The sequence below is a fragment of the Myotis myotis genome, unplaced genomic scaffold (genome assembly GCF_014108235.1).
Source record: "Myotis myotis isolate mMyoMyo1 unplaced genomic scaffold, mMyoMyo1.p scaffold_m19_p_4, whole genome shotgun sequence".
NCBI lineage: Eukaryota > Metazoa > Chordata > Mammalia > Chiroptera > Vespertilionidae > Myotis > Myotis myotis.
The window spans coordinates 90,264,247-90,288,406 of record NW_023416346.1 but is presented as its reverse complement, the minus strand read 5'-3'; the positions used below and the strand labels follow the sequence as shown (position 1 = coordinate 90,288,406).

The window sequence follows — 24,160 nt, the reverse complement described above, 5'->3', positions numbered from 1 at the left end:
CTTAAAGTTCCAGGAGATATGGGGAAGGTTTGTGAATGAAGTACCCTTGATGGCTTTTTTTTTTTTTTTTTTTAATATATTTTATTGATTTTTTACAGAGAGGAAGGGAGAGAGATAGAGAGTTAGAAACATCGATGAGAGAGAAACATCGATCAGCTGCCTCCTGCACATCTCCTACTGGGGATATGCCCGCAACCCAGGTACATGCCCTTGACCGGAATCGAACCTGGGACCTTTCAGTCCACAGACCGACGCTCTATCCACTGAGCCAAACCGGTTTCGGCTTGATGGCTTTTTTTAAGATATGGGTATGTCCGACCAGCGTGGCTCAGTGTTTGAGGGTTGACCTATGAGCCAGGAGGTCACTGTTCGATTCCCAGTCAGGGCACATGCCTGGGTTGCGGGCTGGATCCCCAATGTGGGGCATGCAGGAGGTAGCCAATCAATGATTCTCTCTCATCAATGTTTCCATCTCTTTCTCCCCTTTTCAGCTCTCTGAAATCAATAAAAATATATTTAAAATTAAATAAATAAAATGGAGTGGGTACTACAGAATTTTTCTGTACATGAAAGTCTGATAAAAAGATAATAATTACTTTAAGAGAACAAATTCTAATATATGTGTTTGTAGTTACTATTTTTATATATTTTTTGTAGTATTTTAATAATGAAAACTATGAAGCACAAAGATATGATGGATTTTTGAAGACATATGAGACTGCTTCATTGAAAAGTACCTCTACTCTGGCTATGCTGAACTTTGGTCAAAGTGCTATTTTCAGTGTTGGTTTAACAGCTATAATGGTGCTTGCCAGTCAGGGAATTGTGGCAGGTAATGGATCTATGGTTTTAACATTCATGGATGTTTTACTTAACCTTTATAAATAAAGATTAATGAAATTAATGTGTGTAGTCTTCATTATAAAGCATATCCAGTAATGTGCTTTAACATCCTTGGAGTACTTTCCTTTGTGTATCAGAATGTGTTTTCTTGATTGTATAGTAATGTTTTTTTCCTTCATTTGGTTTAGCACTACAATTTTAGCACTAAGTCTCTCATTGGTTGGAATTACTGTTTATATATTTTTCGGGCCTACAATCTGATTGTTTGAGGAGTAACTTTTTTTAGCATCTAAAGTTTCTAATTTCTCTTATTGAACTGAAAATCAATGTAACTAGTCTTTAGTCCAAAGGACTAAAACTCAAGCAATCTTTTCTTTAGAATTACTAGTAACCTTTTAACCTTTCTAATAGTTTTTCATTTGAAAAACATTTTAAAAATTAATAATGTCTGTACCTCATTTTTGTTACCTGCCCACTCAAGTTAGGATTCATTTATTCACTGTGACCTTAATACATGGTTTATCATTTTCAGTCATGACATGCATTTGCTCCAATTTTTTAATATATACTCTTGTTTAAATTTCTTTTTTATATTACAAAGAAACTAGCTTAAGGAGAGATTTTCAACCTTTGGTTTTTATCCTCACTTAAGCCATACTTTTGTGTGTATAATGTATAGTGTATGGGTTGACTTTTCCTATTCTACTTAGCATATATCAAGTGCCCTGTCTTCCTAAATTATGGACTAAAGCAGTGGTTCTCAACCTTCCTAATGCCGCGACCCTTTAATATCGTTTCTCATGTTGTGGTGACGCCCAATCATAAAGTTATTTTTGTTGCCACTTCATAACTATAATTTTGCTACTGTTATGAATTGTAATATAAATATCTGATATGCTATTTTTGTTTTCCGATGGTCGTGACCCACAGGTTGAGAACCGCTGGACTAAAGGGTAAAGGGGGTCAAATATATGGTGATGGAAGAAGATTTGACTTTGGGCATTGGGCATACAGAGCAATATATAATATATAGATGGTATATCATAGAAATGTACACTTGAAACCTATATATTTTATTAACTAATGTCACCCCAATAAATTTAATTTAAAAAATGCTTTGAAATTTAAGTAGGCCTAAGAGTTGCTGATTTTGTACATTTTTTATTTTGTACATTTTGAACTGTATTGCAGAGTAATAGACTTTCTCTACTTTAAATTGGAACAGTTCATAACATCTAAAATACCTTTTTTTCTTCTTCTGTTAATTGCATATTAAGGTACCCTTACCGTTGGAGATCTAGTAATGGTGAATGGACTGCTTTTTCAGCTTTCATTACCCTTGAACTTTCTGGGAACTGTATATAGAGAAACTAGACAAGCACTCATAGATATGAATACCTTGTTTACATTACTCAAGGTAGACTCCCGAATTAAAGTAAGTAATTTATTTAGTACCTTTTAAAAAGCATGTGACCTTTGTCACTTTAATAGAATTATTCTAGGGGAATATTCTTGCATGACCATGGTAGGAAACCAATTTCATTTTTGCAGAAATTGAGATTATCATGTCTATTAGGAAATCGTTACGGTTTTTACTTCTATCTTTAGAAACCTTACAATGTTAACAAAGAATATTATGTCTAGAAGCTAAATATTGTTAACTGGAATTATTTGTACTTACACTTGATTTATTTTTGATAATAATGATTATACGATGTGCAATTGCCTCTTCTTACTTCCTCTACTTCCTTACTCCCCTGTCCAGTATCTCTTTACCTCCCTCCCAAAATACTGAAAAATTAAAGCATCCAGGATTTTTTACCTTAGCAGTGAAAAGCAAGTCTTTAAAAGCATGCTTAGAAGTGGTCTAACTGTACTTATAAACTTCCTTCTTCCCATTATTTTCCTTTTTATCTCCGTGAACTAGAAAATTATCTGCGTAGTTGTGCTCTAGGAAGTATTAAAGTGGCTGTTTTTGTGTTTTTTGTTTTTTTCTCTTCTCTGCTAGGACAAAGCGATGGCATCTCCCCTTCAGATCACACCACAGACAGCTACGGTGGCCTTTGATAATGTGCATTTTGAATACATTGAGGGGCAGAAAGTTCTTAGTGGAATATCTTTTGAAGTCCCTGCAGGAAAGAAAGTGGCCATTGTAGGAGGTAGTGGGTCAGGGTGGGTAATTTAGTTATTTATAAAATTCTACATCATTGATTAATGATTCCCAATATAATATTTTTTCTTTATCAAGATAGAATGAATACTGTTGTTTAAAACAGGGGTTTCCTAATGTCATTAGGAGCTAAATAACCTTTCCTTATCTCCAATTTCAGGAAAAGCACAATAGTGAGGCTGTTGTTTCGCTTCTATGAGCCTCAAAAGGGTAACATTTACCTTGCTGGTCAAAATATACAAGATGTGAGTCTGGAGAGCCTTCGGAGAGCAGTGGGAGTAGTGCCTCAGGTATTTAAATGAAAGAAGAAAACTACTTGGGGGGGAGATTTATTGGGTTGGTGGCTCTTTTACCAGAATAATTTGTATCCAAGGAATCAATATGTTCTAATTAGGAAACATTAAGCCCTGTAGGTCAAATTCTGTTACCAAAAAGACTGAAAAAAAGTGAATGGAAAGTCTACACGAAGGAACGATTTTTTTTAAGCCTTAGAAAGAGAGAGTAATATAGAGGAAAGAGCCAACACTGGTATCAAACAGAACCTGATTCTAACTCCAGCTCTAACCCTTATAAATTCTGTGGTTTTGGCCTCAGTTTCCTCATCTATAAAACAAGGATACTATTTCTCTTATAGGATAGAATTATTATAGATTAGAGATAATATGTGTAAAGCACCAAGCACAATGTTCATTATACAATTGTTCAGGAAGTGAAAATTATTATTGTAATTTTGAACAGTTTTAGATATAGTAAATTTATAAAAATTACAAAGCAGTTTGGCTGCCAACTTCAAGTTTGTATGCCTTGTTCACCACTGTCCCTTCAGTACCAAGCACAGTTCCTGACTCATAGTAAGCATTTAACAAGTATTTGCTGAATGACTTTGGGGTGGAGGGGTGGAGGAGTAAAGTAAAGCCAGAGTAAGAGTGTAGAAGACAAGAAGGAGATAGCTTTTATAGGATGTGAGTTTTTCTTATGCTGAAAGCCAATAGAGAGACCTGGGAATAAGTTGCGGCCTAGAATCAGAATCAGATTCCCTGGGAGAACTGTAGAAAAGGGATCAGACAGGTATGTGTAACTTGTACAAGGTCCCCAAGTGATCTGATGCATTCCATTCTGCTTTGTCCTCCCTTTCACTGAGAATCTCAAATGTTAGTGTACATGAATTACCTAGGGAGATTATTGAAATACCAGCTCGCTCTCTCACACACCTTGGTTCTCATTTAGGATTGCAATATGGGGCTGAGAAACCCATATTTTTTAATATGCCACCTAGGTGATTCTGTTACAGATATTCATAGACTATATGTTGGAAAACACTGACTTAAACTGTATATTAAGTAAACTGAATTATGAACTGTGCCTACTTAGGGCTCATTGTCCTCATCCATATAACTATGTATAACTAGATTCCAGCCATTCTCTTGAAAAATAAAACATTTTATTCATTAAGGATTAATATATGTGGTCAATAAAGGAAAGAGGAGATGTTCATCCTCATTGGAGGCCTTAGCAATATAAATTAAATCAAGCATGGAATGCCATTTTTTACTTACCAGATTGTCAAGGATTTTAAAATTTATGGCATCCAGTTTGGTCAGGGCTATGAATTAAATGGCCAGTCTCTTGTTTTGCTGGTGTAAGTATACAGCTTTCCTGATGAGCAAATTGGCAATATATATCAAGAGCCTGAAATATACTCACACACTTTATTCCAATAATTCTGCCCCTAGGAAGTTTTAGTAAGGAAATTAATAGATGCGAACAGATTTTTATATGCAAAGATACTCATTACAGCAGTATTTATAATAGCAAAATTAGAAAAAATATAAATGTCTAATAATAAGTAGATGGTTAAATTATCATAGTATCAGCTTTTTTCCGGGTCGGCTACGGAGTCTGAAGCTGCCACAGGATCCGGAGCTGTCGTATCCCCTCCTTTTCCACTTCCCGTTGCAACCAATAAAGGCCAAGGCCGTTGGTACCGTTAAAAAAAAAAAAAAAAAATTATCATAGTATCAAATGTCATACAGCCATTTGTAAATACCAAGTTTTTAAAGAATATTGAGTGTTGGCAAAATACTCAGATACAAAGTTTGTTGAAAAAGAGAATACCAAAACAAAACATAATATCCCCAGTTTTTAAATATTAAATGAATACATGTCAGTAGAGAAAAAAGATAGGAGAAACATTTTGGATAGTAGTAGTTATTGCTGGATGGTAAGATTATAGATTACTTAATTCATTTTTATTTTACCTTATTTTTTGTATTTTCACGGTTTCCAGTTAGCATTTGTTTAACTTTTTCTGAATATAAAGTATTTAAAAATAAGTATTTTCTCTTTATAGTACTTTAAGCTCATTTGGTTTAATTTCCAACTTAATAAAATAATATTTTATATTAGTAGTAGGAATATAAATGATTAGGATATTATTTAAATAATATCTAAAATTCTGATTATGATGTTAAAGAAGTTTTAATTGAGTATTCTTGTTCATTTGAACTAATGGAGTCATTTTATTTCATCTCACTAACTATTGCCTTCCAATCATTTGGAGACTTAAAGAGAAGTGGGAGATGGATGCTCTAATTAAATTAGGTTTAGTTTGTTATGTCAGGATAAATTAAAATAATAAATGAATGTTTGCAGTGAACTTTCATATTTTTTTCCTGTTTTAAGTTCAATTTAAAAGCTTTGAGAAACATATGTTTTTGTAAAGACATATTCTACCTCACTAGTAATTTGGGAAATGCTAATTTAAACCAAAAGCACATTTTACTTCTAAAGTAGCATCAACTAAAACTTACTAATATCCAGGATTGCTGAGTATATGGAGACTTGGCACCCTTATACACTATTGGTTGGAATGTGTACTTACTTGTCAGCATTTTAAGACTGTAGGGCAATACTATCAATGGATAAACATATGATTACCTTTCAACTCTGTCTACTTATAGGAATCCTTCTTACAGAAAGAAATACATGGGTGCACAAAAGTCATATATACAATGATATTTCAACATTCTTTGTAGTAACAAAAATTTAGAAACTACATTAATGTCCATCAATAGAGAAATGGATAAACTATGATGTACCCTTAGTATTACACAACTGTTAAAAAGAATGAAGTAGGTTTCTATTACTGATATATACAATCTCCAGGATGTGTTAAGTGAAAAAAGCAATTTGCAAAATAATACATATAATATGTCACCATTTGTGTTGAAAAAAGGTGTATGTTTAGGCCTATAAATGGATTGAAAAAAGTCAGCAATAATACACAGCAAATTGTTAATGGTAATTATCTCTGGGAAGGGAAATGGGATTGCAGGGATGTCGGGGGTGATTTGGGGGTTATCATGTTTTAGTCTTTATGTCTTTACTGTTATTTTAATAATCTTTATAATGAACATAAATATGTGTGTGTGTGTGTGTGTGTGTCTGCTTGCTCCAGGATGCTGTCCTCTTCCATAATACCATTTACTACAACCTGTTATATGGAAACATCAGTGCTTCACCTGAGGATGTGTATGCAGTGGCAAAATTAGCTGGACTCCATGATGCAATTCTTCGAATGCCCCATGGATATGACACCCAAGTAGGGGAACGAGGACTCAAGCTTTCAGGTAATCAGATTTTAGATTTGCCCCCCCACACACACACACACACACATACACACGCAGACCACCACCACCCTTGGATACTCCCTTCAAACTTTAATTTGTCATAGCCATTTTCTAGAAAATATAGTAGCAGTATTCAAAACTAATGCTTATCCAAGTGCTTTAGACAAGGTCCCCAAGCCTCCTATCCATCACTGTAAACAATCTAATATACCAGAAGTAAGTGTTCTCAAATCATACAAGTCTTTTTTTTCTTTTGCAGCTGCAAACACGTTAAGTGCTTAATAGTAAGTTATGGATATATGCTAAAATCAGTATTAACTTATTACCCATATTCTTAATATTAAAGGAAAGCCAGGTTCATTATTATTCTGGGAAAGTAGTAAGAGTATAGAGAAATAATTTGCTAGTGACTAGTGGATCTCATAATTTCCTCGATTATTATGTAATGTTTTGGATACTTTAGACTTCCTTGTACAGGATATACTTAATTGTTACACTTTTTTTGTAAATTATTTTTTAATTATAGTTGACATTCAATATATATTTGTTTCATATGTATAACAGTGGTTAGACTTTCATATACCCTATAAAATGATCACCCTCATAAGTCTAGTACCCAGGTGACACCATACTTTCCTTACAGCAATCTTCATTTACATTTCCTTGATTCAATGGTCAAGTAAATTTTGGGGCTTCTACATTTCTATTTAAGTGTTTAATTATGAGATTGATAAAGTTTAATAATGAATTATCCTAAAAGGACTGAATTTTTGGAAAGTCCATAAATATGTTTCTTTGCCCCAAATTATTTGAATTCCAGAGTAAAACAATATCTAATGCCTGAAAGTATTAATGTAACTCATATACTAAATCCTTTACATTTATTCTTCACTAGTGGCCCGGTGCACGAAATTCGTGCACATTAAAAGGGGATTAATTAGAGGAAATATTTTAATATTGCTATTTGCCCTTTCTCTATAATAGAAGTGTCAGAGATGAAAGAAAATTAGTAAAATGTATATGAAAATCTCCCTCCTGTCAGAATCTGGGGTGTGTCCCGTGACCCAGAGTCAAGTCCTCGACCACCTGCACATGCCTTGAAATTGCGCGAGACCCAGACCCTGCCGGCCCCACCCCCGTCAAGCCCCACAGGGCGGAGGGCGCAGCCTCAGGTCCTCCGGCGCCGGGGCGAGGGTGCAAGGGTGCAAGGGCGTGACAACCATTTGCATATTAGCTCTTTATTATATAGGATTCTAATTTAGTTTAAGGGGGAAATTTATAGAGTAGGGATAGGGGTAAGGCAAAAGGGGAATAAAGAATAGTATGCATGAATTTTAATATATCCCCATTTCTCTTTGTTACAAACTGGTTTCAATCACATTGATTAAGTACATACTACCTGTAATCTACTATGCTAAATGATTTAAGAGTTAAAAAGATGAAGCATAAATCAATCTTTCAAGGAATTTAGTCTATTAGAAAGTTTTGATCTAGGTTTAGAAAATGTTAAACAAAGATTATTTTCACACTTAGTTGGTTTGTAATAGTTATTTGGTCATTAATCAGTAATAAAAGGTGCCTGTATCATTCCAGTTCACTTTTATACTTTACCATTGCTTTTAATAGAAGTAATTTCCTATTAACTAGCTCACACTCAGATTATTTTTTCCATTTGGCTGACTCTGGAAATTCCCAATTTGTCACATAATATGGGCTTCCTTCCTCAACTTATGACTTTGACTCAGATGACTATGCCACATTGCATTTTCCAATCCTTTATTTTCCCTCTCAGCATACTTTTGAGAGTAGGGATGGCTAAAGAAATGTTATTTTTACCTGATACCCATCGCCTTACAACCAGACATCTCAAAAGGAGCAGTGTATTAATTGGCATCTATGCTCATAATTCTGGTAGAGATAAACAAATGCTCTTCAAGTTCCAAAATTATATTCAATAAAATCGGTACTGGGTTGGTTTCCATTTGAAATTTGGGAGGCACATCAAAAACATTGGTTGGTGAATACACAATGTAATATACAGATGATGTATTATAGAATTGTACACTTGAAACCTATATAATTTTATTAACCAATGTCACCCAGTGAATTTAATTAAAAACCTCAAATTAAAGAAATAACAAAAAGAATCCTTCTGCTGAGTGTCTGCTTCTTTTAGGAGCTTTCTGTTGCTGAGTTACTAGGTGGATCAGCAGAGAGTTCTGTCATGGTGTTTGCTTTGATAGGGAAATTTTGATCTTATGAAATGGGGAGGAGTGCAGATAGTATGAATATATACTTAGGCATTAATATTAGAGATAAGGAGTCCTTTTATATGTTGAAGAAAAGAAATTGCAGAACAAATATACTTGGTGTACCAGATAATAAAAAGGTGGAACTTGTTTTCTAAAGAGGTTACTGAAGCTGAAAAATATTTTTTCAGATATTAATAAATTAATAGGTAACAGACAAGAAAAGAAGCCAAAAGAGGCATATTAAGTAAAGTACCACCTTTTATATAGACACTAAAGTCTCAGTGCATGACAGTCATGCACTGGGCGGGGGGCGGGGGTCCCCTCAGCCCTACCTACACCCTTTCGCAGTCCGGGAGCCCTCGGGGGATGTCCAACTGACAACTTAGGCCTGCTTTCTCCAGGGAGTGGGCCAAAACTGCAGTTGGACATCCTTAGCACTGCCATGGAGACAGGCTGCTGCACTTGCAAGCCAAGCTTGTGGCTGAACAGCCCTCCTCCTGTTGGAGTTCACTGATCACCAGGGGCCAGCTCCTGCATTGAGCGTCTGCCTTCTGATGGCCAGCGCACATCATAGCGACCAGTCGTTCTGCTCTTTGGTCGATTTGCATATTACCATTTTATTATATAGAATACCTCAGAGATATTTTGGGTTTGGCTCCAGAGTACTGCAATAAAATGAAATATTACAATAAAGCACATCACAAATTTTTTAGTTTTTCAGTGCATATAAGAGCTAAGATTATATTTAGTCTATTAAGTATATAACAAAATATGTCTTAAAAATAATATATGCAAATTTAAAAATATTTTATTGCTAAAAATCCTAATGCCCATTTGAGCCTTCAGCGAGTCATAATTTTTGCTGGTTGGAGGAACTTTTTAAAAATTGTTGACATTATTACAGATGTTCCCCATTGTCTCCCCGCTTTGTCCACCACTACCCAGACCTTGCCCTCCTCACCTCTGGACCTCACCACATTGTTTTCTGTGTCCACGGGCAATGCATATATGTTCTTTACCCATTCTCTTCACCTTCTGTCATCCCATCTGTACCACCCACCTCCCCTCTTATCTGTCAGTTTATACCATCTATCCATGCCTCTGGTTCTATTTTGTCAGTTTATTTTGTTCATTAGATTCCACATATAAGTGAGATCATATGGTATTTGTCTTTTTCTCTGACTGGCTTATTACACTTAGCATAATAATCTCCAGGTTCCTCCATCCTGTCTCAAAGGGTAAGATATCCTTTGAGACAGCTGCATAGTATTCCATTGTGTAAATATTCCACAGCTTTTTTATCCATTCTTTTTTTATCCATTCATTTTTTATCCATCATCTACTGGTGGGCTGTTTCTAGATCTTGGCTATTTTAAAATATTGCTGCAATGATAGGGGTGCATATATTCTTTCTGATTGGTGTTTCAGAATTCTTAGGATATCTCTCCAGAAGTGAGATTACTGGATCATAAAGTAGTTTCACTTTTAATTTTTTGAGGAAACTCCATAAAATTTTCCTCAGTGGCTGCACCATTCTGCATTCCCCACCAATAGTACACTAGGGTTCCCTTTTCTCCACATCCTCCTCAGAACCTGTTGTTTGTTGATTTATTGATGGTATCCATTCTGACAGGTGTGAGGTGCTATGTCTTTGTGGTTTAATTTGCATCTCTCTAATGTTTAATGACAGTGAGCATTTTTTTCATTTGTATGTCCTCTTTGGAGAAGTGTCTATTCACTTCCTATGCCCAGTTCTTAATTGCATTGTGTGTCTTCTTGGTGTTGAGTTGTATGAGTTCTTTATATATTTTGGAAATTAACCCCTTATCAGACATATCATTGGCAAATCTGTTCTCCCATACAGTGGGTTCTCTTTTCATTTTGTTGATGGTTTCTTTTGCAGTGCAGAAGCTTTTTATTTTGATGTAGTCCCATTTGTTTATTTTATCCTTAGTTTCCTTTGCCCTAGGAGATGTATCTGTAAACATCTTGCTACGAGAGATGTCTGAGATTTTGCTGCCTATATTTTCTTATAGGATTCTTATTGTTTCACAACTGTTCCACAATTTAAGTCTTTTATCCACTTTGAGTTTATTCTTATGTATAATGTAAGTTAGTGGTCTACTGTCATTTTTTTGCATGTAACTTTCCAATTTTCCCAGCACCATTTATTGAGGAGACTGACTACTCTTGCCTCCTTTGTCAAATATTAATTGTCCATAGAGGCATAGGTTAGTTTCTGGGCTCTCCATTCTGTTTCTTTTGTCTATATGCCTGTTTTTTTTGCCAGTACCAGACTCTTTTGATTATAATGGCCTTGTAGTATAGTTTGATATCCAGTATTGTAATACCTCCAACTTTGCTCTTCTTTGTCAAGATTGTTGTGGCTATTTGGGGATGGATATATATATATAGTTTCAGAGAGGAAGGGAGAGGGAGAGAGAGCAACATCAATGATGAGAGAGAATCATTAATTGGCTGCCTTCTGCATGCCCCCTACTGGGGATCAAGCCCACAACCCGGGCATATGCCCTTGACTGGAATCGAACCCAGGACCTTTCAGCCCACAGGCTGACGCTCTATCCACTGAGCCAAACCAGCTAGGGCTGGGGTCTTTTTTAATTCCATTTGATTATTTTTCATGGTTTTTATGTCCTTTTCTTTCTTTCTTTTTTTTTTTTTTTTTTTGCTGTCGAGCATCCTTATAACCATTATTTTGAGCTCTATTTCTGATAAATTGCTTGCCTCCAACTCATTTAGCTCTTTTTCTGAAGATTACTCCTGTTCTTTCATTTGGGTCCTGTTTCTTTGTTTCCCCATTTTGGCTATCTCTTTATGTTTGTTTCTTTGTATTAGATAGAACTGCTATGACTCCCAGTCTTGGCGGGGTGGCCATTGGTAGATGGTCTTGCCTTGATGTTGACAGCTGCTGGCTGCTCAGGGTTGGTTATTGCTGAAGGTTGGGGTGGCTCTGGCAATTTCTTACGATAAGATAATGAAGTGTGTCCCATCAATTGACTCTTTCACAAACCATTTCTCTGTGGCATATGATGATGTTTGATAGCATTTTACCCACAGATCTTCTTTCAAATTGGAGCCAGTCCTCTCAAACCCTGCTGCTGCTTTATGAACTAAGTTTATAAAATATTTTAAATCTTTTGTCATTACTTCAACAATCTTCACAGCATCTTCACCAGCTGTAGATTCTATCTCAAGAAACCACTTTCTGTACTTATCCATAAGAAGTAACTCCCCATCCATTACAAGTTTATTTTGAGATTGCAGAAATTCAGTCACATCTTTGGGCTCCACTTTTAATTCTAATTCTCTTACTGTTTCCACCACATCTGCAGACTTCTTCCACTGAAGTCTTGAACCCCTTAAAGTCATCCATGAGATTTGGAATCAGCTTCTTCCAACCTCCTGTTAATGTTGATATTTTGACCTCTTCCCATGAATGATGAATGTTCTTAAAGGCATCTAGAATGGTGAATTCTTTCCAGAAGCTTTTCAATTCACTTTGCCCAAATCCTTCAGAGGAATCACTATCTATGGCAGCTATATCCTTACTAAATGTATTTCTTAAATAATAAGACTTGAGACTCAAAATTACTCCTTGATCCATGGTCTGCACAAAGGATATTGTGTTAGCTGGCATGAAAACAACATTAATCTCATTGTAAATCTCCATCAAAGCTATTGGGTAACCAGGTGCATTGTCAGTGAACAGTATTTTTGAAAGAAATCTTTTTTTTTTCCTGTGGAATAGGTCTCAAAAGAGAGCTTACAATATTCAGTAAATCATGTTGTAAACATGTGTACTGTCAGCCTGGCTTTGTTCCATTCGTAGAACACAGCAGAGCAGGTTTAGCATAGTTCTTAAGGGCCTTAGGATTTGCAAATGGTAAATGAGCATTGGCTTCAACTTAAAATCACCAGTTGCATTAGCCCCTAATAGGAGTCTCAGCCTGTCCTTTGAAGCTTTGAAGCCAGGCACTGACTTCTCCTCTCTAGCTATGAGAGTCCTAGACGGCTTTTTCCACTATATAACTGTTTCAGATATATTGAAAACCTGTTGTTTAGTGTTGCCACCTTTATAAATGTTCCTAGCTAGATCTTCTGGATAAGTTGCTGCAGCACTTGCTTTTACCTTGCATTTTTATGTTATGGAGTTGGCTTCTTTCCTTAAATCTCATGAACCAAATTCTCCTGGCTTCATACTTTTGTTCTGCAGCTTTCTCACCTCTCTAAGCCTTTATATAGACTTGAAGAGAGTTAGGACTTTGCTCTGGATTAGGCTTCAGCTTAAGGAAATGTCATGGTTTATTTGATTTTTCTATACAGACCACTAAAACTTTTAATCATATTAGCAATAAGACTGTTTCATTTTCTTATTATTGATAATGTTCACTGGTATAGAGCTTTTAATATTCTACAAGAACTTTCCCTTTTCATTCACAATTTGGCTGTTTGGCACAATCTAGATTTCAGCTTGTCTCAGCTTTATCATGCCTTCCTCACTGAGCTTAATAAATGCTGGCTTTTCATTTAAGTGAGAGGTGTGCAACCTTCCTTTCACTTGAAAGGCCATTATAGAGTTATTAATTGACCTAATTTCAATATTGTTAATGTCATAGGGAACAGAGAATTCCAAGGAGAGGGGGAGAGACAGGCAAACAGCAGATTAATGCAGCAGTCAGAACACACACATTTTTTATTAAATTCACTGCCTGATATGGGCATAGTTTATGGTGCCCCAAAACAATTATAATAGTAACAACAAAGATCACACTAATCAGAGATCAACACAAACAATATAATCCTATCTAATAAAAGAGTAATATGCAAATTAACCATCACTTGCTCAATCCGTCACAAAGATGGCGGTGGCCACGGAGCTGGAGCGAGCAGGAGGCTTGGGTTGCCCTGGCGATGGAGGAAGCCAAGCTTCCTGCCTGCCCTGCTGGCCCTGGGTTCCACTCAAGGCTACAAAGTTTCAATTATAGAAGATAAGTAAACAATAGATACCTGCTTCCAGCTGGTATGGCCTCCTCTCAAGGAGGGGCTGGGAGCTAGGGTTGCCAAGGGCAACCCCGACTTCAAGACAGACCAAGGCTACAAAGTTTCAATTATAGAAGTTAAATAAATCCCAGATACCTGCTTCCAGCCCGCGGGCATGGCCAGCCTGAAAACAGCCCTCAGCCCCTCACCCAGGCTGGCCAGGCACCCCAGCAGGACCCCCACCCTGATCCAGGACACCCTTCAGGGCAAACCAGCCAGCCCCCACCTGTGCACTAGGCCTCAATCCTATATAATAAAAGGGTAATATGCAAATTGACCCTAACAGCAGAACGACTGGGAATAACTGATCACTATGACACACACTGACCACCAGGGGGCAGACGCTCAATGCAGGAGCTGCCCCCTGGTGGTCAGTTCCCCCTGGTGGTCAGTGCACTCCCACAGGGGGAGCTCTGCTCAGCCACAAGCCAGGCTGACGGCTGCCACACAGCAGTGGTGGCGGGAGCCTCACCCTCCTCAGTAGCACTAAGGATGTCTAACTTTAGCTTAGATGTGCTCCCCACTGGCAAGTGGACATCCCCCAAGGGCTCCTGGGCTGCCAGAGGGATGTCTGACTGCCAGCTTAGGCCCGTTCCCCTGGGGAGCGGGCCTAAGTCAGCAGGTGGACATCCCCTGAGGGGTCCCGGACTGCAAGAGGGCACAGGCCGGGCTGAGGGTCCTCCCCCGAAGTGTACAAATTTTTGTGCACCGGGCCTCTAGTCTATAATGATAAAAGCGTAATATGCTAATTAGACTGGACGACCTTCTGGACGAAGCCGGGGCTGCGAGGGAAGCCCGGATCCTGGGTGCCAGAGGGAAGCCGGTGCTGACAGCCAGGGGAAGGAAGGCCTACTCTTGGACAAATTTCGTGCATCGGACCTCTAGTAATCTATACTAATAAAAGGGTAATATGCTAGTTAGGGAGGACGTCCATCCAGACAAAGTCACAGCAGCTGCGAGGCCCGGGGCTATCAGCAGCTGTGGGCTCACGGCAGTCGTAGGCTCAGGCAGTTGCAAGGCCCAGGGCTCAAGCAGCCATGAGCCCCGACGGCTGCGAGGCCTGGGGCTCAGGTGGCCATGTTCTCGGGCAGCCATGAACTCCGGCAGCTGCGAGGCCTGGGGCTCAGGTGGCTGTGGTCTCAGGCAGCTATGAGCCCCAGTGGCTGCGAGGCCTGGGGCTCAGGCATCTGCGAGGCCCGGGGCTTAGGCCTTGCTCCCACCACGGCCGACAGTGGCAGCAGCAGCAGGGTGATGGGCCCTGCTCTGTGAGTGACAGGGGGCAGTGCCCCAACCCCCTGATTGGCCCTGCTCTGTGCGTGACAGGGGGCGGTGCCCCAACCTCCCCATCAACCCTGCCTTGAGTGTGACAGGGGGCAGCACCCCAACCCCCCAATCGGCCCTACCCTGAGTGTGACTGAAGGTGGCATCACAACCTCCCAATCTGCCCTGCTCTGTGCATGACAGGGGGCGGTGCCCCAACTCCCCAATCAGCCTTGCTCTGAGCCCGACCAGGGGCTGCACCTAGGGATTGGGCCTGCCCACTGCCACCCGGGAGCAGGCCTAAGCCAGCAGGTCATTATCTCCCGATGGGTCCCAGACTGCAAGAGCACACAGGCCGGGCTGAGGGAATCCCCCTCCCCCCGAGTGCACAAATTTTTGTGCACCGGGCCTCTAGTCTATATAATAAAAGCCTAAGCAACTGTTATGGTGGAACTATATAATAAAAGCTTAAGCAGCCGTTATGGCGGAATGACCAGAACAACCCGTTTCTATGATGTGCACTGACCACCAGAGGGAAGTCGCTTAATGCAGGAGCTTGCCCATGGTGTTCAGTGTGCTCCGACAGGGAGAGTGCCACTCAGCCAGAAGTCAGGCTCACAGCAGCACTAAGGAGCAGCGAGCCAAGTGGTAAGGAGCAGTGAGCAGGCGTACATCCCCTGAGGGGTCCTGGACTGCGAAAGGACACAGGCCAACATCCTCTGAGGGGTCCCAGACTGCAAGAGGATGCAGGCCAGGCTAAGGGACACCACCACCACCACCCCCCCCCGCCCCTCCTCCAGTGCACAAAATTCGTGCATCGGGCCTCTAGTTCAGAAATAAAAGTGCACTTGCACCTTGTGATAGGAAGAGCATTAGACTATGCATCAATTAGGTCTAATCTGGATTCAACTAAGTCTTTTCTCTGTGACCATGAACAAATCACTTAACTTTTCTGGACATCTGTTTTGTTTGTTTGTTTTGGGTAAAGTAAGTCCTTTTTTGGGGGGTGACATTAGTTAATATAATTATATAGGTTTCAAGTATACAACTCTTATGATACATCGTCTGTATATTGCATTGTGTTTACCACCCAAAACTATTTGTTTTATATATACATTGATTTCAAAGAGGAAGGGAGAGGGATAGAGAGATAGAAACATCAATGATGAGAGAGAACCACTGATTGGCTGCCTCCTGCCCACCCCCACTGGGGGAGATCGAGTCTGCAACCCAGGCATGTGTCTTGGCTGGAATCCAACTTGGGACCCTTCAGTCCACAGGCCGAGCTTCATCCACTGAGCCAAACCAGCTAGGGCTGTTTTAAAATTCTTAAATGCTAAGAACCCAATAGTAAATAAGGCAAAATAAGATGTATCTAGTATATACCCTTAATTTTGAAGAGTGCTACAAAAATAATAGCTTTATGACAAAAAATCATTGAGAATACTGGCTGAATGATACCTTTTAATGTTAAGAGATAAATTGTTTTATGTCTTCAGGTTTCAGGTATTGTATTTGTTTTTGGCTTTTTCAGTTCTCTAATAGTGACATTTTTCTATCTGAGATTGCTGTTTCTGGGGAAGTGATATAAAGTACATATAAAGTAACATGTAATGAGAATATTTCTAGTTTGAGGAATAATTGTGGAATCAAAGTTTTTACTTCCCCTCTTCATTGTTTCACTTGCCATGAAGTCAGAATCAAAAACTACATTTATGTTCCAAGGAATGTAGTTTGTCCAAGGATATCATGTATAAACTTAAACTCTTATAACTGAACAGGTAAATGTTGAAGGTATTTTATTTGATGGTTATATTCTATGGAAATACTAGAAACATAAAATATGTCTTTATGCTATGCTTCCTTAAACTAATTTTTTTTTTTTTAACCAGGGGGAGAAAAGCAAAGAGTAGCAATTGCAAGAGCCATTTTGAAGGACCCTCAAGTTATTCTCTATGATGAAGCCACTTCATCATTAGATTCAATTACTGAAGAGGTAAATGTTAGTGGAAATATAAAACTCTTCAATTATCAATGCTTAAATTTTCTCCTTGGAAATTTTAATAAAATAGCTATATTCTTTTGTATTTTGAGTGAATTTCAATGAGAGGTGCTATAAAGCAAAATACTTAGCCATTTTTTCCTAGATAACAATTGTTGATAGTAAGAATGTCAGACTGCATTGAAAGATCACATTGTTCAGTTCATTTCCAAGTATGCCTTCTTTTGGAACTGTATGATACCTTATGCTCTTGTTGCATTGCCCTAGCATTTTTACAATTGCAAAATTCTCTAGTCTGCTGGCAAAGGAAGAAGATTTTAGTCTTTCTGCTATTACCACTTAACACGCATTAAAACAAGTCATGCAAATGATTGTGATACAGTATACACCAGAAAGCCTTTCACTTGTCATGGAGCAACTCACTGAAGTGCAAACAGGCACACACAGCCTGTAGTGCTGGTATCAATTTATATTTATTTCACAACAAGTATTATGAAACTGATGTCATGGTATTATTACCCATCAACTACATTAGACTTCATAACAACATCTTTGTATTAAATACAAAGTCTTAATAACAATGACAATTTCATGAATAAATTTCCTTAGTCTACATTGAAGATAGCTAGATGTTATTTGTCAGTTGTTTCCTTTCACCCATATTTACTTGAATATATAGTTAAAACCTAGTGTTGAAGGATAGGCCTAATTTCAGTTTTACAGCATATATGACAATAATTTTTGCATAAGGGAGTTAAGATCCAGGGCACATTATTTGATTTGTCATGTGCTTAAAACAGTTTAATTTCTAAGTGAATTGTTTAGTATCAGGATTTGTTACATTTGAAGGGAACCTTAAACAGGACAGACCCCATTCATAAGCAGAGTAGGAATCTATATATATAAAAGCCTAAGCGACTGGACAACTGGACAACCAGCCTATAGCTATGATGCGCACTGACCACCAGGGGGCAGGCACTCAACACAGGCTATGCCCCCTGGTGGTCAGTGCACTCTCACAGTGGGAGTGCCACTCAGCTGATAGATGGGCGCTACACCCCAGGCTCACGGGTAGCAAGCACAGCTGTGGCAGCAGTGTGAGCCTCTTCTGTGGACACTCACCCTGTGCACCTGAGCGGTGCCCAGCCCGGGATCGGGCTCCTCCCTAGCCTCCTGCCGCTTCTCGCACTACTTCGTACTGTGCAGAATCAACACGGACAGCAGGCTGGAGCCCTGGCAAGTAAAGCCAGGCTGCAGTGGCACGGAGGTCCACTGATCCCCACAGGCCAGCCAAGGGACCCCACAGGCCATGAGTCTGTTTATAAAAACTTTATACCTAAAAATATTTCCTCCATGTTTATTACAAATTAAGAGTCTCAACAGTCATTATTTGAGCCACGTAGCTTATCATCTTATGTAGCATAACTCATTAAGAGGTAGTAGAGACACCTCCCCAAGGGAATGAGTTACCAACAGATTTGGTAAATTTTAATGGTCCTTTTTAATAGGTCCATAGAGCACGTCAGAGTAATTTCTTGAGGATTAGGAAGTGGAGTCCCCACGAACATCACAATTTTTCTTAGAATTGGTCCTGGACTTCCTTTTCAGTCTGCAGTAGTAAAATATAAGGTCTTCTTTTCCTGGGTAACCATGTGCTCTTGATAATTTTATTTCTTTAATAAATACAATGTTTAAAAATATCTGTAGGAAGACATTTGGTATATCCCCATCTCCCACATGCCTATTTCCATTTAGCTAGCTGTATTTAGACCCAGGTTTCCAAATATAGCTGTGTGTGTGTGTGTGTGTGTGTGTGTGTGTGTGTGTGTGTGTGTGTAAAGTATATATATACACTTTACAGGCTGTCAAGAAAAATGTGTCCTCCAGAATGCATTAAGTAGTCAGAATTGTTTTAAAAATAAGTTTCCTCAATTTATACATGCACAGTTTTCTGTGTCCTTTCTGTCCTCTAAGTTTGAAGGAAAAGCAAATGCTCATGTCCCCATTGAGTCTCATATTTTTCTCTTGATCTTTTTTTTTTAATTTCTCTGCATCTTACCACTTGAGTCCCTCCTTATTTCATTTTTGCTCTCATTGACCAAATAAACATCATATCTGGCTATGCTCCTAATGTCACTGTATTCATCATTATGGTTTGTTTGTTTTTAAGTATAGAAAATATCCACCTTCTCCCAGACTAAAATTTACAGAAATGTTGCTTTTCTTTTTTTTTTTTTTTTAATTTTTATTGCTTAAAATATTACAAAGGGTATTACATATGTGTCCATATGTAATGTTGCTTTTCTTAAAGGTAATTTTTTCCATGATAATGTGGTCATATTTACCTTCCCTTTTTGATTGATTTTCTCCTTAGTTATTATTAGATTAGGTCAAATATTTGGTAGTGGTATAAAGTTTATGTAATATAAAATTAATTGACATTTTATATGTTTCTTTAAGGAATGTATGATTATTTTTTAATTTACCTAATAGATAGATCTTTTTTTCCCTCTTATTCTTTTGTTGCCAAACTTACAGACAATTCTTGGTGCCATGAGGGATGCAGTCAAACACAGAACTTCTATTTTCATTGCACACAGATTATCAACAGTAGTTGATGCAGATGAAATCATAGTCTTGGACAAGGTAAGAGATTTAACTTTAAAATTTAGTATTTGAAGAACATTGGGAATTTTAACAAACACAAGTAAATGAAATCGTTTCTCTAATAGTTTTTATCATAGGGAAAATAGTAAAATGGACAACCCACTTTCTCTCTTCTGTGGGAATTAATATAAAAGTGCACTGTCTAAATGTCCTAAACAAATCAAAGTACTACTATTGTGATTGGTGGATTTGAAAATTGTAATAGTTTTTCTTTTCTACTTTCTACAAGGACTTCTCCCCACCCCTGGTACATTATCAAACATTATTAAGTTTTTCACCTTTCATTCAGCATTTTCCTTGATTATCTTTCCCTACTAATAAATGAACCTTCAATTCTTTATGATTTTTGAAAGCTCAAGTACTGGAAGTTAAGGGAGAAGAAACATTCTCATATACTTTCCATATTAAATTACTGAGATAGAATTTTTCATGCCACTAAATGTTGTATAGGATGTTCTATGGTATGTATGTATATTATTCCCTTTATAAGTTACCTGTGTATTGGAGACCCTAGGTCTTTTTATTTATTTGTTCATCACTGTGTTCATTCATTAGAAAATAAAGTGATTTTTTTTCCCATTGTGATTCAACCAGAATATCTTAAATGAGAAATTTTGTGGATATACTTCATTATCTCATTGATGTTCAAGAATTTGAAATAAAATCTGCTGTTTTGTGCTTTTTTTTTTTTTTTTTTTTACTAAACTTTCCAATTTTATGCAGTTATGCAAATAAAGCCTTTTTTTATAAAATGTTAGTACTTTAGCAGGCATGTGCTTACCTGCATCATGACATGGGGTTCACAGTATTTATACAGTTATATTACAACATTGCCCCTTGGAGTTTGGATTATAATTGGAAATAACTTATTAATGATTATGGCACTTGTATATAAAATCTCTTTGGGTTCATAATTTGATGGTTCTATAATTGCATGATCTTGAAGATCAGAGATTTTTATTTTCTAGTGAAACTACTGTGACCTCATTCTGTCAGCAGTCTCTTATAATATTAATGTTGCGTCTACATGAGAAATAGCATTCCCACTGTTTGCTCAGTGGTTAGAGTATTGGCCTGTTTACCAAAGGTTCAAGGGTTCGATTCCTAGTCAAGGGCAGGTGCCTGGGTTGCAGGTTCAGGAGGCAACCAATGGAAGTGTCTCACATCAATGTTTCTCTCTCCTCAGTCCCTCCCACTCTCTCTAAAAAAAAAAATCAATGGAAAATATATCCTCAGGTGAGGATTAACAAAAAAAAGAAAAAGAATAGCATTCCTAAGATCCTTCCTCACCCTGTACAGCCTAGTGATTACCCCTTCCCCAGCCTTGGCAGGAGGCTAGATTTTTGCTTGTCAGGAAATTGAGTCAGAGAGGCTCTGGACACATTAAAGTTACCAAACAAATTAACAATGAGGGGCTAGATTAAGTGGGAATCAAAACATACCAAAAAAACAAGACCACTGACTGTCTTGTGCCACTGGCTCCAAGAACCTTGCCAACCAGTTGTTTATTTCTGCTATCATCATTCCTTCCCTCATCATCAGATAATTGGAAAATTCTTCTCTGGAGAAAAAAAAGGTAGCCTCAGAAAAAGAGATATTTTAATTTGAGGACCCCAACAAAAGGACCAGCTACCCATGTGATCATCCTTCCGTGAAACCAAACAGTTGAAAAGGCCACTCCCAAGTCAGCTTTTTAATGCACAATTATCAGCGGGTAATAAAAGAAAGACTTCTTAGACAAGTAAAAAAAAAAAAAAAGGTGGATTAAATAGCTTCTGCACAACAAATGAGAGATTTCATAGAGAAGGCTGAGAAACTGTGAGACCTTTCTGGGATCTGAGGACTCTCCAGGATAGGAGGAATCTGTGACTGACGTTGTTTTCATATCCCTCCACTTGGATAATGCAGGCAGGAACTCTATCCTTGTGCTCCAACTGATGCCTAAGGCCATCTGGAGCTTGATTCAGTGGGTCGAACAGGTTATAGCACTATACGTATTAGGCCACGGCTGTGTGTTCTCACAGGGCTGCCCTTCTATGACTGTTCCATAGGCAAAGAGCTGGAACAACAGGGAGTTACCACAGATGTGTGCATACCAGGCTATCCTTCCCCTAACCTACTCTTTGTGGCCAGGCTACAACCGAGGTGCCACATACTCCAGTCCTGATTTGAACCAGCTTACATAAACCAACTGGCACCCAGTCTACATAAAGGCCACTTCTACACAGACCACTTTTTCATGATTAGGAGAGATACCTATCACATCTATATTATAGGAACAACCAGAGAAAGTCAAAATAAGAGAGTAATATGCTCCAAATGAAGGAACAAGAGCAAAATCCAGAAAAATTTCCTAATGAAATGGAGATAAGTAATTCCCATTATAAAGAATTCAAATAAATGACTACAAGGATGCTCAACAAACTTGAGAGTATAATAAGGAAACTCCGAAAGAAAGAAGAGAGTTAGAAAATATAATAAAAAGCCAAAGATAAAGAATGCAGTAACTGAAATGGGAAAACACATTAGAAGGAATCAACAGTAGATTTCATACAGAAGAACAGAGTAGTGATCTGGAGACAGAATAGTCAAAATTCACCAATCAGGATATTGATAAGAAAAAAGCATTTTCAAAAACAAGGATAGTATAAGGGGCCTTTGGAACATCAAGCACACTAGGGATACACACATTATGGGGATACCAGAAGAAGACAGAGAAAGGGGCAGAAAGTATATTTGAAGAAATAATGGCTGTGAACATTTAAATCTGACAAAGGAAACAAAACAAACATTCACAGTTTCAAACAAGATGAACCCAAAGAGGCCCACACCAAGACATATTGTAATTAAAGTGGCAGAAGGTAAGGATAAAGAGAGTCTTGAAAGCAGCAAGAGGAAAACAATTCACATACAAGGGAAACCCCGTAAGTTTTTATCAGCTGATTTCTCAGCAGTAACTTTACAGGCCAGAAGGGAATGTCAGGAAATGGTTAAATTGTTGAAAGAAGAGAACTTACAACCTGGAAATACTGTATCCAGCAAAGTTATTGTTCATGGGAGAACCAAGATGGCGGCGTAAGGTACAGACCTGTTTGTGCTGCCTCCCACAACATTGAAAATACCAACTATAAGACAAAACAGCTATCATTCAGAACCATGGGAAAGCTGGCCCAATAGAAGTTCTACAACTGGAAGGAAAGAAAGAAGAGCATTGAGACTGAGTAGGATCTGCAGAGGCACCAAGAACAGAGGTACGGAGGCACGCGCCAGGCAGGCTGCAACTGGATGCACAGTTTTTTTCAATCCGAAGGGATTATAAACTCTCGAATCCACTGAGCTTGTTTGGCGCAGGATTCTGAGGTCCCAGACCCCTATAGGGAGAGGCGGGATGGCCTTGCAGCGGGTCGGAAAGCGAGGGTGGCTTTCTCGCAAAGCTGCTTGCCGGCACTCGGCACTCGGGGACGCGGAGTCGCAGAGAGGCGAGGAGTCGCGGAGACGCCATTGCTGTTTGCTCCGCCCTGGTGATTCCCTGAGACCCTGCCCTACTCAGTTTACATCCCCATCCAAGCTGTGCCAGAGGCACAGAAGTTATTGTTCATAATTGGAGGAGAGATTTTTCCAGACAAGCAAAAGTAAAGGAGTTTATCACCTAAACCTGTTTTACAGGTTATCTTAAGGGGTCTTTGTACACAAAAGACCATAACCAGAAATAAGAAACTTTAGGAAAGAAAAAAAAAAAAGCAGATATGTAAAAGCAAATAGAGAATTAACAGTGAATCAGCCACTTAAAATGCTAATATGAAAGTTAAAAAACAAAAATAGCAAGATTAACTATAACTACAATAAATAATTAGATGATACAGAAAATAAAGAGATATACAATATGACATCACAAACATACATGGTGGAGTGGTGAGTAAAATGCTGGTGCTTTTAGGATGTGTTTGAACTTAAAGGCCTATCAGCTTATAATAGTGTGCTATAGATATAGATGTATATGTATGCAACTCATGGTAACCTCAGACCAAAAACCTAGAAAAAATACACAAAAAATAAATAGAAAGGAATAAATCCTCCTCCACCCCCCAAAGAAAACTAGTAAATTTAATGGAAAGAGACCAGGAGATTAAAGGAATAGAAGAATTACAAAACAACCAAAAAACAAGAAATGGCAAGCACGTACTTATTAATAATTACTTTAAATGTAAAGGGCCTAAATGCGCCAATCAAAGACATAGGGTAGCTGAATGGATTAAAAAAACAAGACCCATCTATA

The 24,160-nt window shown here is 38.2% G+C and overlaps 1 protein-coding gene across 3 annotated transcripts in view; it reads left to right on the top strand.

The window, feature by feature from the left end:
- Positions 1 to 24,160, top strand: part of ABCB7 (ATP binding cassette subfamily B member 7) — a 202,958-nt gene that overhangs the window by 174,293 nt on the left and 4,505 nt on the right. For all 3 annotated transcript variants that reach the window (XM_036304439.1, XM_036304440.1, XM_036304441.1), the window contains 7 exons: positions 658 to 832; positions 2,121 to 2,278; positions 2,852 to 3,015; positions 3,174 to 3,303; positions 6,471 to 6,642; positions 17,108 to 17,211; positions 19,756 to 19,863. In XM_036304439.1, the coding sequence (XP_036160332.1) occupies positions 658 to 832; positions 2,121 to 2,278; positions 2,852 to 3,015; positions 3,174 to 3,303; positions 6,471 to 6,642; positions 17,108 to 17,211; positions 19,756 to 19,863 (1,011 nt within the window). The remainder of the gene's footprint in view (positions 1 to 657; positions 833 to 2,120; positions 2,279 to 2,851; positions 3,016 to 3,173; positions 3,304 to 6,470; positions 6,643 to 17,107; positions 17,212 to 19,755; positions 19,864 to 24,160) is intronic.